Source organism: Lepidothrix coronata, unplaced genomic scaffold, assembly GCF_001604755.1.
Source record: "Lepidothrix coronata isolate B3197 unplaced genomic scaffold, Lepidothrix_coronata-1.0 Scaffold20, whole genome shotgun sequence".
Classification (NCBI taxonomy): domain Eukaryota; kingdom Metazoa; phylum Chordata; class Aves; order Passeriformes; family Pipridae; genus Lepidothrix; species Lepidothrix coronata.
This window is the reverse complement of record NW_016690200.1, coordinates 5,296,659-5,314,540: the sequence shown is the minus strand read 5'-3', so window position 1 is coordinate 5,314,540 and position 17,882 is coordinate 5,296,659. Positions and strand designations below refer to the sequence as shown.

General features: G+C 44.3%; 1 protein-coding gene across 1 annotated transcript in view; it reads left to right on the top strand.

The window, feature by feature from the left end:
* Positions 1-17,332, top strand: part of ITIH2 (inter-alpha-trypsin inhibitor heavy chain 2) — a 27,153-nt gene extending 9,821 nt beyond the window's left edge. The window contains exons 7-21 of the mRNA XM_017807763.1: positions 705-812; positions 1,583-1,711; positions 2,388-2,504; positions 3,741-3,909; positions 5,131-5,256; positions 5,555-5,736; positions 6,834-7,019; positions 8,029-8,168; positions 8,507-8,679; positions 11,150-11,284; positions 12,945-13,058; positions 14,139-14,337; positions 14,771-14,943; positions 15,957-16,068; positions 16,967-17,332. Coding sequence (XP_017663252.1) covers positions 705-812; positions 1,583-1,711; positions 2,388-2,504; positions 3,741-3,909; positions 5,131-5,256; positions 5,555-5,736; positions 6,834-7,019; positions 8,029-8,168; positions 8,507-8,679; positions 11,150-11,284; positions 12,945-13,058; positions 14,139-14,337; positions 14,771-14,943; positions 15,957-16,068; positions 16,967-17,114 — 2,211 coding nt within the window. The 3' untranslated portion in view covers positions 17,115-17,332. The remainder of the gene's footprint in view (positions 1-704; positions 813-1,582; positions 1,712-2,387; positions 2,505-3,740; positions 3,910-5,130; positions 5,257-5,554; positions 5,737-6,833; positions 7,020-8,028; positions 8,169-8,506; positions 8,680-11,149; positions 11,285-12,944; positions 13,059-14,138; positions 14,338-14,770; positions 14,944-15,956; positions 16,069-16,966) is intronic.
* Positions 17,333-17,882: the final 550 nt, after the last annotated feature.

The following is a 17,882-nucleotide window of genomic DNA, read 5'->3' as shown; positions in this document are numbered from 1 at the left end:
TACACTCATCCAGAGGTCTCCTCTGTCCTCCATCAACAGACACAGGAGGCAGGGCTTGTTGGGCATTTCCATCTGACCATTCTTTGTTCCCATTTCATAAATGTTTTCTTCAGCTTTCCATGGTTTCAGCACAAACTGTATACAAAAGTTTGCTGCTCACATTTCCTTGGTGCGGGCTGTGATCTGCTTCAAGCTGTCCAAAGGCCTGAGTTAGTCCTCCTGAAAAGGATGTGTTCTGCCTCCTGGTTGTCTTATTAACTATTCAGAAACACAACCAGAAAAAAAAGCCTTATCTCAGGCTGACAGGATAAAAAAATCTATTTTCCAAATCACCTTGGCCATCCAAACAAAAGCAAAAGTACTCTCTGCACTGTCAATAGCATGAGTAGAGGGGGAAAGAACTCATCACAGAGAGTTCCTACTAGCTTCCTAACCCAAAGCAGCACTGAGGCAGAGCCACTTTGTGCTTCCTTTGTGCCTTTTCCCCCAGATTCTTTCTGTTCTTTGGACACTTTCATTTTACCTTTCCACCATGTTCAGTTTTAAGCACTGCGTGGATCCCCACCATGAATGGGGTTGGCCCTACTGGAACATTCTCAAGGGGAACTCACCCCCTTGCTGGAGTTTGTCTGTGGAGAGTTCCCAAGATCCTGGTTCCACCCTGGCACTGCTCCATGCTAAATGTCCTCCCTTCCTGCCTTTAGGTGGACGTTCGCATTATTGAGCCACAGGGACTTCGCTATGTCCACGTTCCCAATTCACTTGGAGATCATTTTGATGGAATCACCACCATCTCCAAGGGAGAGAAAAAGGTAACCAGTCACAGACTGGAAATAGCATGAAAGCTTCACTTTTTCCACCTGGCCCTATGCGGTCCCGGCATTTTTTTTTTTGTACCTGCTGGGAGCGTGCAAAAATTTGGCAAAAGTCTGTCTTTACTTCCATAATTATCTTCCAGGCAGTATTGTTTCTTGGTATACAGGCTCAAATTTATGTCTCTTTCACCTACATTCACAGTTCAGCAAATTATTTCAGAGGTACTATAGGGCTATATTATATCTTATCTTCTCAGGAAATTTCAAGTTATCCAGTTAAAACAGAGGAAAAAAACCATAAAGTCTGTGTGACTAAAACACGTGACTAATTAAAATGTTTCCTAGTGCTCAATCTACAGACAAAAGAGCTCTTGTTTTCTTTGGGGAAAAAAATCTATTAAAAACAGTTAAAATCTATTAAAAATATTGATAAAATGACGGATAGTTTCAACCAGGAAAATGTTAAATAAGTCGATGCGTTACTTACTAGAAATGGCTTGCACAGCTCTAATTGAAATATTTGGTGCTCTAGACTGGTCATGTTATTTGCATCATAATTGCTACTACTGAATCAACATGTCCAGGCAAACCTTGGTGCTGTTTTCCTTTGGAGTCCATTTTCCGCTTAAACTGAGAGTGCAAATAATGAAAACAGAGAAGCGTTCAGCGAAATTCAGGTGTTTCATGAAGAGCTGGACTCTTCGCGTTTTCGATCGTCCACCTTTCACACATCACCTGATTGACTGATGATCTCTTCTCATTTCAAGGCTCATGTTTCCTTCAAGCCAACGATGGCCCAACAACGAAAATGCCCCACGTGCTCCTCCACAGCAGTGGACGGAAACTTTGTGGTGCAATACGATGTGAACAGAGAAACCACTGGTGGGGAACTGGAAGTGAGTGTTGCTGCTCCACTGGGGAGAGAGATATGGGAGTACAAGAATTGCTGTCATTAAGCAAATTGTGCTAAACTTCATCCTTCAGGAGAATAAGCACGAGAACAAGCTCTGTATCCAATTGAAAGAACAGAGAGATTTTAAGTGGGCAGAATGGATTTACTTAATTTATGACTAAGACATGGGCTTACATATAGTCAGGAGCAGACTCCTGTCGTGTCCAAAATCCAGTGTCTTTATACCTAACAGCACTCTGGTGATTTAATGTTGAATCAGAGTCATTGGATGTTGTACCAATACATCACAGGGAGACAACCAGAACATCACTATTTTTATGTTAACATGAAGCTGGCTTATGAGGTTGAATTATTACAGGCAGAACAGTCTTTTTTAAAAATGTTTTTCATTTCTCCCTGTGTTGGTGCATGGCAGTTGTCTGAGAATCAGACTTTAATCCATGAAAAGTAAAGACTGTGGAGTATAAATGGTGTAAGGCTGCAGAGACCTGCAGACCTGAAAGTTAGAATTGTCCAGTAAAGAAGAATAGTAAAAGAAAATAGGGAAAAATAATTGGCTCATTGAGAAAATAAGAATTTTCTACTCTCCTGCTGTCTTGAGTTTTCTGAAATCTTTTCTATAGCTCACTTCACTGTGATATTTTTATTTTATTTTGCAGATTTTTAATGGATATTTCATTCACTTCTTTGCTCCAGAAAATCTTGATCCACTGCCCAAAAACATTTTATTTGTGATAGATGTCAGTGGCTCGATGTGGGGACTGAAAATGAAACAAGTAAGTGTTTGACCTCTATTGCAAAATGAGCCTCCTGCCAACTTTTCCCATGTGCTTTACCGTGCAATCCTGTAACACACTGGCACACAAAATACCAGCTTAATTCTTTACTCTTTACTCCACTGAAAATCTCAGTGAATCTGGAGAATATTTGGTGAATCAAAAACTCCACAATTTTACTCTTTATTTGTAATACACCTTCTATGTTGCAAGAAAGAGGTGGTGCCATCATAATACAGATTTTAGCTCCAAATTAAAATTTTAATTGACATCACATAACATTTTGCAAAGGTTCTGACCCCTTTTTCTCTAATCTTCCCTATTGAATCTTGGGAAAGCCTCAGTGGGGGTACTACAGCCCTGCTTTCAAAATGTGGACAAATTGTTGACAGCCCTCTGAAGAGCAGTAAGAATTCTTTAGACAACATAACCCATAGAGGGGGAAAGAAATATGAAAAATATGAACCTTTAACCTGCAAAAGGAAATACTTGGAGAGACATAATCAGCCTCCAAACATGCAAACAATTGTTCTAAAAGGGAAAATCATCAACTGACAATCATACCCACCCAGGGTAGAATAAGATGGAATCAGATGGATTTACAGCATGAGAGATTTATATTATATATTAGGAAAAACCCTGTAGTTCTGAAAGAGGAGTTCAGGAGGTTGCATATCGTGTCACTGAAGGGTTTTAAGGACTGACTAGACAAACATCAGCCAGGGATGATCCAGGTATATTTGAATTTGCTTTGGAGCACGATAGTGAGTCTTGGCAGATTGCTTCTGTGGGGAAATCAGTGCTGCAAAACTGGGATACAGGCTAACTGTCACTTGTTTAAATCACACGTCTTCAAAAAGATGTTACCCAGCCTGAAACAACTGCATTGCAGACAGAGCTAAAACTCCTGAGCTGATCTGAGCAGTTGCTCTCTCCAGAACCTCCAGTGCTGTTCCCTCTCACTTCACTCAGGGTTACCAGAAGTTTAGCAAGGCTGGGTTGAGTCACATGAGCCTAATCTTCCTAATTGCATTTTTCCTGTTTCTTTGGTGGAAAGTCCAACTTTATGCAAGAAGTGTAAAAAAAAGGGAGATATTTGGACAGCAAATTCCATTTTGGATTTCAGTGCCCACATGGCTATTCCCCAGAGGCAATCATTTGCCTGCAGTCACGAGTTAAGAAGAAGCTTTTAGCAACAGGAAATACAAACTTACCTTCTCTCAAATTTCTCCTCAGACCATCGAGGCCATGAAGGCAATCCTGAGTGAGCTCCGTGCTGCTGATCAGTTCTCCCTCATCGACTTCAACCACAACGTCCGATGCTGGAGAGACAACCTGGTCTCAGCCACCCCAGCGCAGGTTGAAGATGCCAAGAAGTACATCCAGACAATCCATCCCAACGGGGGTATGGGGTTTTGATTGCAAGGTGCTCGTGGAAGTTAGAGATCACAGGAATGGGTACCTCAGGCAGCCTTCAGATTGGCAGAGTATTCCTTACAAAAAGTCTGATTCCCAAGGTAGGAAAAGCATGCCTTGGGATTAAATGAGAGCAAGAATTGCATTTTATTGTGCTAGGGGATGGGATGGCACTTCCTTTTACTGAAAGAGGTAGGGCAGATAGACCACAGACCATAGAACAGCTGCCTTTAGTCATTAGGTCCTACCTCCACTCTCATAGATCCCAAAGTTCTTTGAAAGGTCAAGTCCATCCCATGCCTTTGTAGGATGCCATCATAAGTAGCCCAACTCCAGGTTCCCCACTGGCTCTAAATTGTAGACTAGACCCTGACTGATGGAGATCCTTGTGGCAGAAAAGAAACAAAGGGCGATTGATATGTTAGAAACCACAGAAGCACCTGAGAATGGTCATGTGGGAATTAGGGCTTCTCCCCCCAAAATGGTGGGATCGGTAGTCCAACTGAAGTGCACCTCAGTTTGGTAACAAACAGGAGTAGCTGGAAGTTTTCACTGGCAACATGAAGTTACAGACTTGTCCAAAATCACATCTGTGTTGGGAACAGAAAACCATGCTGTCTGACTTTGTTACTCTTTAAGAATCAAGAGGTAAGCTTAGACACCTGCTCCCATCTGGAAAAGCCAGTTTCAGTGCAGCATTTTATTGTCATCTCTGGATTCACTGATTTTTTTCTTTCTTGACAAAGAAAATACCTATTCTCTGACTGCTCAGCCATCAGATTCCTGTTACCCTCACACTGATTTCTTCCTCTGCCCCTTCCATGCCATGAATCAAACCTTTAGATAAACTCTGCAAACATACACCTCTTCTTGTCCAAGGAATGGGCTGATGGCCAGAAAAGAAAGTTTCTTCATGCTGTCATTCAATCACCTGCCTGCAAACCCACTAACTCTCCCCACAGCAAATACTTTCCAACACCTCAAACGGTCCCGCTGGAATTAGTGAGGGGGAATGGGAGGGCCCACATGAAGATGACAGCCTGGGATGATACAGGGAGCCAGAGTGCAGGCAGGTGTACCACAAGCATTACAGAGGAGGGGTTTTGCTGCCTTGATCTCAGGTCTTGTCCGTGTTAATTCCACTATAATCTTAGAACTGATCTGGACTCAATAAGAATCAAACTCGTTTTCTTCACTCTGTCTTTGACAGGCACAAATATCAACGAAGCTCTTCTCCGAGCCACTTTCATCCTGAATGAAGCCCAAAATTTAGGCATGTTGGACCCTAACTCGGTCTCCATGATTGTTTTGGTGTCTGATGGAGACCCGACAGTAGGTAAGGATCCTGCTTTGGGTGGGAAGAAAGGCTGGTGGGATTTGCCTGAGAAAATGCATCAGGTACCAAAAAAAAAAGAGTCCAAACAAATTGTCTTCAGTGAAAACAATTTGTTGATCTCCATCCAGGAGAAGCTCAAATGTTGCTGCAGGCACTGCAAAATGGAAATTTGGCATTGTTGTCTAGATTTCCCTAATATTAAGAGAGAGCCAGAGACACTGGAAGAGCACGAATGTGCTCACCTTGAAGGAGACTCCTCTCTTGCTCAGGGGAATGTCCCCCTCTCTGTGTCTCCAAGGTGAGCTGAAGCTGACGACGATCCAGAAGAATGTGAAGCAGAGCATAAAGGATGAATTCTCTCTCTTCTGCCTCGGGATTGGGTTTGACGTGGATTACGATTTCCTGCAGAGAATCGCAACCGACAACCGTGGCATGGCCCAGAGGATTTTTGGAAATCAGGAGACTTCTGCCCAAATGAAGGTGTGTTTCTGACCCACCGCCTCTGAAACTCCCCTATCCTGTTCACAGCTGTGGAGCTGGGTAATTTCAGTGTAAAGAGGGTCACAAAAAGCATAATTTCTCCTGGAGAGTCCTGCAAGATGTCAATTGTATTTCAGTTTAAGTGCTCCTAGTTACAGTTATTGCAGTATCTATAGTACATCCTTTACTTCCCTTTGTAGGATTAATATTTTATAAAACAACTTTAACTATTAAAAAAAATATTTTTCTGAATTGAAATTAAGGCCTGGATATTACTTTAGGCCATTTCAGCACTAATAAAAGGCCTGGATATAAACACAAAATGACAATCCAGACCTTGCCGGTGTAAGGAGGCTCTGGCTCAATTCAAGGAGGCTCTGGCTCCAAGTCTGTGAGCAACAACTGCTGCTGACCAAACTCTGACATCCTTATACTGTTACTATCCAGTGATTTCACCATGTGTACAGGCTTCTCATACTTCCTTCCCACACAGGTGTGCCAGGACACACTACCTGGTGTTCTGCCAAACAGAACAGCCCTGAGAGTGCAGCCCCTGTGTATGAGACAGCCCCCACCCACAGCACTGCATGGGTACCTCTTTTCTCTCTCTGGTCCCATATGCTAAGCCCAAATGTGCACACATCCCAGTTCACATCAGCCAGGTACAACAGAGTCAGAAAGGGGTACACAGTCTACAGCACAGAAGTGAGTGAAAAGGAGATATAAGTCTATATTTTGACAAGAATTAGATGGGAAGCAGCTGTGTGCCTTACCTAAGAGCTGACCAACCTGAGAGTGGATTCAGGCCCATACACACCTGTGCTCAAGCCTTTTAGGTCTAGGAAAAGCACAGCCCATGAGCTTCTGATCATCCTTTGACTTTCACAAGACTTGGACCAGATATTCTTGCTGTACCCCCTTAAAAGTGTACTAAGGTGTAAGTATGAAGAAGTCTGCAATCTCTGAGACAAGGAGAGTCCCTCTTGCTCATTAGGGCTCCAGGTTTTGTCACCTGCTGTCCTTTCAGTAACAGTGGCACGTGTGGGAGGGTCACTTTAGGTACAACAAACTCACTTCTCTGTCTCCTTCCATCTCAGAATTTCTACAACCAGGTCTCCACCCCACTCCTGAAGAAGATTCAGTTCAACTACCCCCAGGAGTCAGTGTCAGACGTCACCCAGAGCAGCTTCCACAACTACTTTGGTGGCTCAGAGATTGTAGTGGCTGGGAAGGTGGACTCAGAAAACCTGCAGCACTTGGAGAGCGTCGTCACAGCGACTGCAGTGAGTGAAGGTGTCCCTGGGATACCTGCTCGGAGAATTTGGGGTGGTTCACTCACTCATGTGTACAGGCTCCCTGCTGAAGGTTATTGCCAGTGGAGTGGGTTTTTCCACTTAGGTTTTGAGTGGGAGTGTGAGAAAACTCATGGGGGGGTTGTCCAACAGTGTTTCACAAAAACTTCAGGTACAGCCAGGAATAGTCAGGACCTGCACCCTGTAGCCTGCCAGAGGAACTTCCTTCTGATTTTTGTACCATCAAGATTCAAACCAGACTAAGACTACGGATTTTCCTTCATGCTTTGTAAAGATGTAGGGAAGATCCCCTAAGGCAGCTCCTTTCATGCCTGAACCTCCCACTATTGGGGAGTTCAAGCTGATGGATCTACAAATGTCTGAAGTCCTAGCACTGCCCTTTGGTGTTCTGCCTGGATTAGGCTTTCCCCATGTTTTCAGGGCTGCTCTTCCAGGTGGACTGGGATGGAGTGGGTATTCTACTATATCCAGATTCTTCTTTCTGAAGAGGAGCTGAAATATCTGCACTCATACAGAGCTTAGGAGTTGTCATTTGTTAGTTGCAGGGAAAAAAAAAATCAAGCATCTTCAACATTCTTTCCTGCCAAAACACAGTGCAGTCCAAGGGTCTGTGGGAGAAAGTAGAGTTTGGTTCCTGTTCCTCAGTGGAACTGGATGTGAAAAAGCCTGAGGGGAGGATTACAAAGCTCTGTTAAGAGCCTCTACTTTTGGCATGTGGTAGTACCCTCTTTGGATACTGTTAACAGCTTCCTAAACTACTTAATCTACTGTCACAAGTGTCTTTAAGAGAAGACTGTTGTGTTACATCTCCCCTCCCCATGGCAGCCAAGCCAACGGCTCTGGGACTTTCTCACCTAGAAGTGTCCATGGGCAGAGCCAGAATGGGTCCTTAACCCCAACCATGCTAAGAGGGGAGCTCAAAAGCACCTCATTCTCCTGGTTCACCTGCCCTTACCTTTATCTCTCATTGGCTGCATAGGCAAACGCAGAGCTGGTCATGGAAACCCTGAAAGATGTTGAGGAACTGGATGGGTTCATGAAGAAAGACAGATACGCCGATCCCGAGTTCACCAGGAAGCTGTGGGCCTATCTGACTGTCAACCAGATGATGGCAGAGAGGTGAGGAGAGGTGTGGTCCAACAGACCTGGCTGTGGGGCTGAGGAATTGATTACAGAGCCTGAGTGAAAGCCACGAAGCAGTTCAGTATCAATCCCCTCTGAAGCAGAAACAAGTCTCCTACTGAGACCAGCAGATGGACTGGGCTTCTTTGAGCCCAAGCCAAAGCCCGCAGAAGCCAAAAACAGTCTCCTTATGGAGAGTGCATTCACACAGGCCCTCAGCCTTTCCCTCTCACAACACCTCCCGGTTTGGCTCTATGACCACTCCATGGTGGAATTGCCATAGCAGCTGCCCTCTGGAGCTGTTAACCATGCCTTCTGCTTCTTTTTCCACCCAGAAATGCAGCCCCCACTGCAGCTTTGAAGAGGAACATCACCAAATCGATCCTACAGATGTCTCTGGACCATCATATCGTCACCCCCTTCACAGCCATGCTGATAGAGAACGCCGAAAAGGATGAGATAATGCTGGCAGACCAGCCCAAAGACCCCAGGAAGGGCTGCTGCTCAGGTCAGTGTCTCACTCTGCACATTACTGTGTTACTCATTTTGGCTTTGTTCTCCTGGCGTTGGAAGAACAGCTGTGTTCATTGTTCACACCAGGTGTTTCCACTTAAAGGATAATCTGTATTTTCAGTGAAAGCTGACCAAATCTTCAGCCACTTTGAGAGCATCTTGCTACACAGGTGCTCCTTGGAGCCATTGGCTTCAGTGAGGACTGACTGTGCAGTGATGATTTTTCCAATAAGTGCACAATTTCACAGATTGAACATCTTCTCACTGGGACAGACACCTCTAGTTCCCTGCCCTGAAGCTGTAGAATTGAGTTAACCATATTTTATCACCACTTTTAAACTTTGGAAGCTTCCTAAATTGTTTTCAATCAGTCACAAGCTGTCATGGAATCTGAGTTGCTGTAACAACTGAGTCCCTCGTTAATTAAACTTCTGGATTTAAATCCATTATTTCAATAAATGTTCCAAAGACCTCGTTATTTACAGCAACCTTCCATCCAGCCAAATGATGTGGAGCTGGCTTGTTCTAGTATTATACACCAGAGTCAATCTCAAAGCAGTAGCTCTTGACATCCCTGGATGTCCAGTGCATCCAGAGTCATCCCTGCACAGCCATGTGCTTCCAATGAAACTCAACAGCAGCTGTTTTGCACCTTCATCAGTCAGTGATTTGGAAAAGCACAGCTGTGGTTGTCAGGAAAACACCACCAGTGTTACAGAACCACTGAGAGTAGGAGATTAACCCCTTGAACAACTGATTCTGTTGATTTAAAACCTATTCATAAATGTGAGAATTCATAGTTGGTTGTGAAGGAAGGAAATAACCCACATTACACCAACAGACAGCATTATCCATCTGGCATTTCACACTGAACGGGATCGTCACTGAAATTCCGAGCACATGTCCTGCATGCTCAGCTCTCGTGCTTCTGGATAACTATAAAAATGTTCTGGCTCAATTACACGGGGTTCTTATGTCTGTCAATTGTTATATTTAGATTCATTTACTGTTCTTGTCTACAGCTGAGATCAAAAGAGAAATTAAGTGTTACTTATACTGCCTACTCCAGCTGACAGCCACCAAACAGTCCAGCCCAGAAATAGCATGTATTGCATTCACATGTAATCAACTCATTACACATGGCACCAGCTGACTAATTCAGAGCATAATTATCTTGATTTAGATGATACAGAGGATTTAAGTGATTTTAATAGGAGATCTCATGTCTCTGTGTTTAATGGAATAGTCAAAACTTCACAGCACTGAAAGCAGGGTCAAGGCATCCATGGATTTCAAGGGCAGTGGGACAAGACTCTTGAACCTTAGCAGAGGGTAGAGCTCGTAAAAATAATATCAAAGTAAATCTGTGCTAAGGGTTGTGCAACACATGGGCTCTACCAAAAAGTTGACATGTGTAAGGCATGGAATGGGTAATCTGAAATAGAATTTACTGTCTGTCGTTATACAACTCCAACCGGAGCGGCACTGTGTACCTTCACGGACAGGGACTGTGTTTTACAGTGAAATCTCTCACTTTTCAAAGGATTGACAAGGCAGACTTGTTGCAAAACTGGACTGTCAATGGGACGGCTTCTCCACACATAAGAGTCTGTGAAATTAATATGACCTGGGAACTCAGAAGTTTTTTGTCCAGTTTTTCATTCCTGTCCTATCTGGATTGACTTCACACGTGACTGCCTGTGTAAAAGCAGCCTCTGGTCTGAATTAGGGATACAAGGAAGAAGATGCTGACAGAGATTTAGAAGATTCAGCTGTGCACTTTTTTGTCCTTCTGTTGTCCCTCAGCTCTTGTTTCCCCTTATTCCTCTTCACAGCAGTCAATATCAGCCAAGATGTCAAAACAAACTGATCATTTAAGATCATGTTGCTTTATGAACTAAGTGGGAGAGATGGGACACTTTCTCCTGCTTCCATCATGGCAAAGGGAGACAGAGTTCAAGTAGAAGGGAAGTAGAAAGGATGTTATATTAAATCCTTACACTTCTTTGCAACCTTTATGTATGTGGGACATCCCAGGGCATGCAGGAAGAGTCCTACTTTTTGTCAGGCACCTCAAACTCAGGCCCCAAGCCAGCAAAGCTTTTACCACATGCTAAATTTTTAAAAGTCAGCTTTTTATTTGGCAAAACACTTAGGCCCTTACACTGGGGGCTTTGATAAAGGGAGGGCTACTCACATAAATAAGGATTAAAAAGTCAGGCTCCGTTTTTCACCGATAGCTTATGGTTTGTTCAGCTGCCCTAGTAAGTCATAATCCACTGGTGGAGATACTGGAGTAAATCCATCTTGGCTTCATTACACAAATCTGTCTGTTGTAAATGGTGTGGAAACCTGCTTTACATTGATATAAAGACATCAGGCTCTGATCTACTGCAGTGTTCTAAAAATTACGCTATTAATATGTCAGCACTTACAGAACCCTAACTATGGCTGTCATCTGACAGGTACTCTAGGATTAACTCCAAATGCACCTAATAACAACAAAGGTATCCCAGCCTGGGCCAATGTCACAGCTGTGCCAGTCAGCTACATGCCTGAGCAAAGGAGTCCTCCTGTGTCCTCTCTGAGCATCAACAGAGGTAAATATACAATATTTCTCCTCAAAGAAACACCAGACAGCAACACCCATCACCTAACAACTCATCACCATCACTGAAAGTGTTCCAGGCCACATTGGACAGTGATTTGAGCAACCTGGTCTAGTGGAAGGCGTTTCTGCCCCTGGCAGGCAGGTCTTTCAGGTCTCTTCCAAACTAAGCTTTTTCTTTATAAAATCAAGCTTTTTCTCTATAAAATATGCAGCAGTTTTGGCTTTGAATTGATGAACCTGTAAAAAATGCTCTGTAAGTTGCAAGGATGAAACTATTTTGGATCCTGATAGGATCCAAAGCACCTCAGTGACCCCATGTGCTGCTGTGTGTTTCTCTGAGGCTGGGGCTGCTCCCTCAGCTTAACTTCAGCTTCTCTGCAGTAGCAAAGCCAGTGCACAGTTACTCCCACTGTAAAATGACAGATGAAAGCTATTGTAAAGTTACTGCTGTTGTAAATGACAGATGAGTGTTCTGTGTTAGATAAAAATCTCCGAGTGCACTGATGACTGATGGATCCTGTTAATTCTTGGGCCTTTGCCACGGTTTAGTGCCTACTTAAACAAGCCAGCTGTGAGAACCACTGCCTATAAACACGGTGTAACTGCAATAACTCTGCGTGAAATGTGTGTATTTAAGTAGTGATCAAACAAAGAGCTCTCAAACTCCTTCTCAGCACAGCTCAAGGGTTAAACTGAGAGTTTAGATAGCGAAGAAAGTGCTTGGAAAAGAAGATGAGCAAGGCAACATTACCTGTCCAACTTATACGAGCATTTTGCACTGGGAATTCTTTTTGTTCCTTGAAATGTTGATCAGAACAGGCCTTGGCGTCAAGTTGAGGAAGATCAAGCAGTTGGTGAGAATAAGGAAAAATGTTTGAGGGCTTTATTCAAGAGACTCTATATATTCAAAATATTCAAGACATTCAAAAGCTCCTTAGAGGGTACCTACTCCACTGCTTCCTATGAAGACATTCCTGATCAAGGGTCTGGGATCTGTTTAGTCCACTAGGAAGAGTTAAATACTTCCAAAAGATGAGGAAAACCAGCAAATCAAAGGAAACTGGCCTGTTTCACTGTGTGTCTGAGTGGTGACAGGGAGATGTAGGTAGGCAGGGTGTATCTTTACCCAGCATCAAAATGATGATGTGGACTTGTAACATGTCTAAGAGCTTCTTAATTTGAGAAATGGATGTCCTGGGAGGATGTCATTTCTGGAAACAGGCTGGTCAAGGGGAGGCTGGATATTAGTTTTGAACAGAGCTGTCACCCAAAACCTGCTTTTTGTGCCCTAGGTCCTATCCTGGACCTAGACCTCAAAGATATGTGCCTGTCTGGTGTCTAACTGGGTCCTTGGTCCCACCTGGAGGCTGGCTTCCATCATGGAGAAATAAAATTCTGCTTCTAAAACTCCAGGTTGAGCCTTCCCTTAAACAGGGAAAATATATGAGGAGGAAATGTCTGAGGGGCTTTTGTGAGGAGCATCTGAGACCTTCCTTAGCTACTTTAGGAGTGGAAAGGTCCTTTGTCCTCCTGTGAGGAATCCCAAAAAGTGCTTCAAAATCCCCTGAGCAAAGTGTCTCAGCCTCTGTGTCCCTCCCCTGGCCAGGTGCTGACCTGCTTCTCACACTTGTCTGCTTTCTGGGTTTCAGTTGACAACGACCCACATTTTATCATCCACCTGCCCAAGAGCCAAAGGAACATCTGCTTCAATATCAACTCAGAGCCTGGGAAGATCCTAAACTTGGTTTCTGATCCTGGTACCGGTAAGGGAGTAAAACATGTTTTATTTTACTGCACAGATTTCTTGTCTCGGGTCTGAAAGATATTCTGAGGGAGCAGGGGAATTGTCTACAGGGGGGACTGTGCTGACAGGACTGTGGTCAGAGGCTCTGGTTATTTTCTTCCATATCTGGAGTTTGAGCTTTGCAGTACAAGAAAGATGTTGACAAACTGGATCAAATTAAGTGGTGGCAACCAAGGTGATTACGGGGCTGGAGCAGAGGGCACAGAGGGAGAGGCTGAGACAGTTGAATTTGATAAAGCTTGTGAAAAGAAGAGCCACAGGAAGTCTTATTGCTGTTCTCAACCACCTAATCAGAAGGTGGAGCATGGCACATCTCCAAGATGCACTGCTAAAGGATAAGAGGCTACAGAAATGAGCTGCAACAGGTGAAATTCAGAGTAGGAGTGAGGATGGCCAAACACTGGGAAAGGAGGCAAGATCATAGAATCATTTCATTTGGAAAAGACCATAAAGATCATTGAGTCTAACCATTAACCCAGCACTGTCATGTTCATCACTAAAACATGTTCCCAAGTGCCACATGCACATGTTTTTTGAACATTTCCAGGGATGGTGACTCCACCATTTCCCTAGGAAACCTATTCCAATACCTGACCACCCTTTCAGTGAAGAAATTTTTTCTAATATCCAATTTAAACCTTCCCTGGCACAACTTTAGCCTGTTTGCTCTTGCCCTATATGAAAAGCAATGAGTATCTTGGGGTAGGTGAAGCTAGACTGGATTTTGGTACCATTCCTCCACTGCCCTTTCTGCTCCATGCTTTTCATAGAGTGAGGGACTGAAGGGCTTATGAATCAGCTCATACTCCCAGCAAGACCTAACAGCAATTCCCACCAGATTATTTTGCTAAGGCGTGAACAGTAGCATCAGGAGGCGGTTTAATAAATAATTCTCTTCTCTTAGCTGGCAAAATGAGAAAAACATGGAGTCAGAGGAGTTCCTGTTTCTGTTGATCCCATGGTGCTTCCTCTTGAGATCAGAACTCCAGGTCTCTAGGCAGTGCTCCAAGATTCAAGATTTCTTCTCTTCTATTCACAGGAGTTGTGGTCAACGGGCAGCTCGTTGGGGCCAAGAAAATGGAGAATAAGAAACTCAACACATACTTCGGCAAAATTGGTTTTTATTTCAAAAACAAAGGACTGAAAGTGGAGATCACCACAGAAACTATAACGCTGAAAGATGGATCTCATGCCATCACACTGACCTGGTCTGACACAGGGCACATTGTTAGGAAACAGTAAGTTGAGCAGCAGTTTTTTTACCTGCTCCCACAAGCACATAATGCTATTTGAGATACCTTCAGGGTTCCTGCCATGACATGACTCACAACACCAGGAGACCTTCACCTGCAGATTAACAGTGTTGGACATGTTGGACACCCTACAACACTGTTTAGGTGATGGGATCACCTCCAAAATCTCCATTCATTGTAGCAAGAGTTTAAATTTGTAGGGCAAGGTTTGGTTGCTTAAACACTGGCATGAAGTGCCTGTCCTATTAGGCACTGCCCTGCCAGACCTCTGAGTACCAGTCTAAAGGCTCTGATGGATTCTCTGGCATATCTGCCACCTCTGTGTGGGTGTTCTGGATACCTGAGAGCATCTCAAGGGGTCTGAGAGCCTTTGTTTGAGCAGATGAACTGAGCCTGTCCTTTGGTTCCTCTCTGCCAGGCTTCTCGTTTCTGTGAAGAAGGAAAGCAACGTTACCATCACTGTGGGGCAGGAGATGTCCTTCATGGTTCTGCTGCACCGTGTGTGGAAGAAACACCCAGTGAATGTTGACTTTTTGGGAATCTACATTCCCCCTGAAAACCAGTTCTCTTCTTCAGCCCATGGGCTGATAGGTAAGGGCTGGGTGTCGAGTAATGGGAGCAGCAGGGCACTAGGAAGGGGTTTTTCTAGGTCTTTGAGTGGATTTCAAAATCCTGAGTTGGAAGGGACCCACAAGGATAACTGAGTCCAACTCTTGCACAGGACAAACCCAAGAATCACACCACGTGCCTGACAGCATTGTCCAAATGCAGGCTTGGTGCCATACCCCTTCCTTGGGAAGCCTATTCCAGTGCCCAGCCACCCTCTGCATGAAGAACCTTTTCCTAATATCCAAGCTAAACCTCTCCTGGCACATCTTCACGCCGTTAATTTGTTGGAGTCTGTATCCCAATGGGGAAGATGTGAAAATTATTCAAGAAGAGAATGGGGAAAGTTTCCATGTCCTGAAATGCCCAAGGACACTGTAGAACATCAGGGACCAGGAGATTATTCTTTGTCCCAGGTGGAGAGGATGTTTTCAGAACAGACCTAACTAGACTTGGTGACACTGTGACAGGGCTTTCCCCATCTGGCTAAACTGCTGCGAGCTGAAAATAAAAAGACCTAAACAAACCCCTCAAACCTTCCTTCTGAGAAGATTTCTGTGCAAACACCTGTAATTCAGCTCTCCCCTGAATGACAGCCCTTTCTGGCAGTGGCATAAAACAAAAGCATAGGCTCAGTTCATAGGGAAAATCAGCCCTATAAGCCATGGACCCACTCAAGGCTCCTTTTAAAGTGTGGGAATCCTGAGGAACAGAGGAGATCGTTTTCCCAAATAGTCTTTGCAGCTCCAGTCTGCTTTCTTAGAACAAGTGTGTTGGCTCAGCAGCAGAGCTCTTTATTCTCCTGGTGTGGGTGATCCCATAGCACTGGAGACACGGTGCCCTGTGATCCATGAGGGGTTTTCCTGCTGGAACTAGTCTGATTTTCCAAAAAGGCCCAGCAGCAGCTGACATGGAGCCTCAAAGATCTCAAATTAAAAAGGTCACAAAGCCTTAAAAGATCAGGATGCACAAAGAGCTTTAAACCTCTCTCTGATCAGGTCAGTTTGCCTCTGAACCAGAAGTGTCCATCCACCACCAAACACCTGGGCAACCTCCAGAGAAACCACAAGCCATTATGGAAGTGAAGGGCAACAAGTTCACTGTCACCAGGTAGGAATCACATGCTTTATTTATCTCTAAATCTGCTTTTTAAGGATGTCAGTCTGCAGGCTTATTGAGTCTCAAGGATCTTGGGGGGAAAATCCCTGTTTTCTCTCTGGTAATAATCTGGGTTTAGCAGTTGTTAAAACACTTGAAACAAGTTGGTTCTTTCGTATTTCACAGAATCATTAAGATTGGAAAAGCCCTCTAAGATCATCAAGTCCAACTGTTAACCCAACACAGGTCTGCCACTAAAATCATGTCTCTAAGCACCACAGCTACATGTTTTTTTGAACACTTTCCTGTGCAGCCTGTTCCAATGACTGACAACGCTTTCAGTGAAGAAATTTTTCCTAATAGTTGCTCTAAACCTCCCCTGGTGCAGTTTGAGACCGTTTCCTCTTGTCCTATTGCTTATTACCCAGGAGAAGAGCCTGATCCCCACCTGGCTCCACCCTCCTGTCAGGGAGTTGTAGAGATCAGGAGCCTCCTGTTTTCCTGGTTGAGCCCCCCCGCCCTCTCTCAGCTGCTCCTCACAGGATTAGTGCTCCAGACCCTTCCCCAGCTCCATTGCCCTTCTCTGGACATGCTCCAGCACCGAAATGTCTTTCTTGGAGTGAGGGGCCCAAAACTGAACACAAGATTTGAGCATGAACTATTCTGTCCTTAGAGCTGCCTGACTTTGGACAGTCTGTCTGTGTGTAAGTGCCTGGAATCCCCCCAAGGCCCACGAGGTCATAGAACTGTAAAATTAATTGCCTTCTGTGGTTGTTTCCACTTTTTGCTGGTGGAAGACACACAGTTCACCACTTAGGCTGAACAGTGCCATGACGGAGCAGGATTATCAATGTCTTCTTGTCTCCTTGCCATGCTGTGACTCTCATTTTGGGTGTCCTCTCCCTCCCAGGGGTGTGCAGAAGGACTACAGGACAGACCGTGTGCTTGGGACCGACGTGCCGTGCTGGTTTGTGCACAACAGCGGGAAAGGGTTCATAGACGGCCACTACAGAGATTACCTCGTCCCCCACCTCTACAGCTTCATGAAGAGACCCTGAATGCTCCACCACAAAGCCAGTTTAGCACAAAAAAAGTCTTATCTGCTCCTTCATGCCCAAACAACTCCTCTGAACAGCAGCTGTCAGCCTGTCATGCCACATCGACTGGAGGCGACTCCACCACTGTTTGCTTTGTAACTGCTCAGTGTTTCAAAGCCCTGTAACTCCCTTTTCTGCTAAGAAATGAAATCTGTAATAAAGTGACATGCTGGGTTGTAGGACGTGTCTTGCTCTTGGTGTTGTATGACTTAATGGGTTGTAAACTCCACTAAAAATTTCAAGTGTTCTGTAAAATCCATTTCATAGCGGAGCTGTAACAGTGTTGTGGCTCCTGGAGTGTGGGTAACACTCAACCAGGTTTAATAGTTATTTAATACTTTAATTTAAGCAGGTTTAATATACCTTTGTGTTTTCAGACTGCTGGGAAAATATAAGTTCATACCATGCTAGACTGGGCAAAAAGGAGGTGCATGAAGTAAAGGAAATTTGAAAGAAAAGGAACATGGGTTCTGGAATGGGTATCATGAGGAGGCTGCTGGATTTAAGGATGAGTTAACCAGTGGTGAAGGATGACCTTGAAAAAACTGATGCTGCTATATTGCAGAAAAATTATTTAGACCAGTTAGACAGCCTCCAGCCTGTTTTTTGTGAGAATTTCAAGATCAGAACAGAGTTCATGCACAGATACAAATCCATGAAAGCAGAAAATGTTCAGACTATAAAAATAATCCTCAATACTGAAAGTTTGCCTTCTGGTGGGCTTGGCTC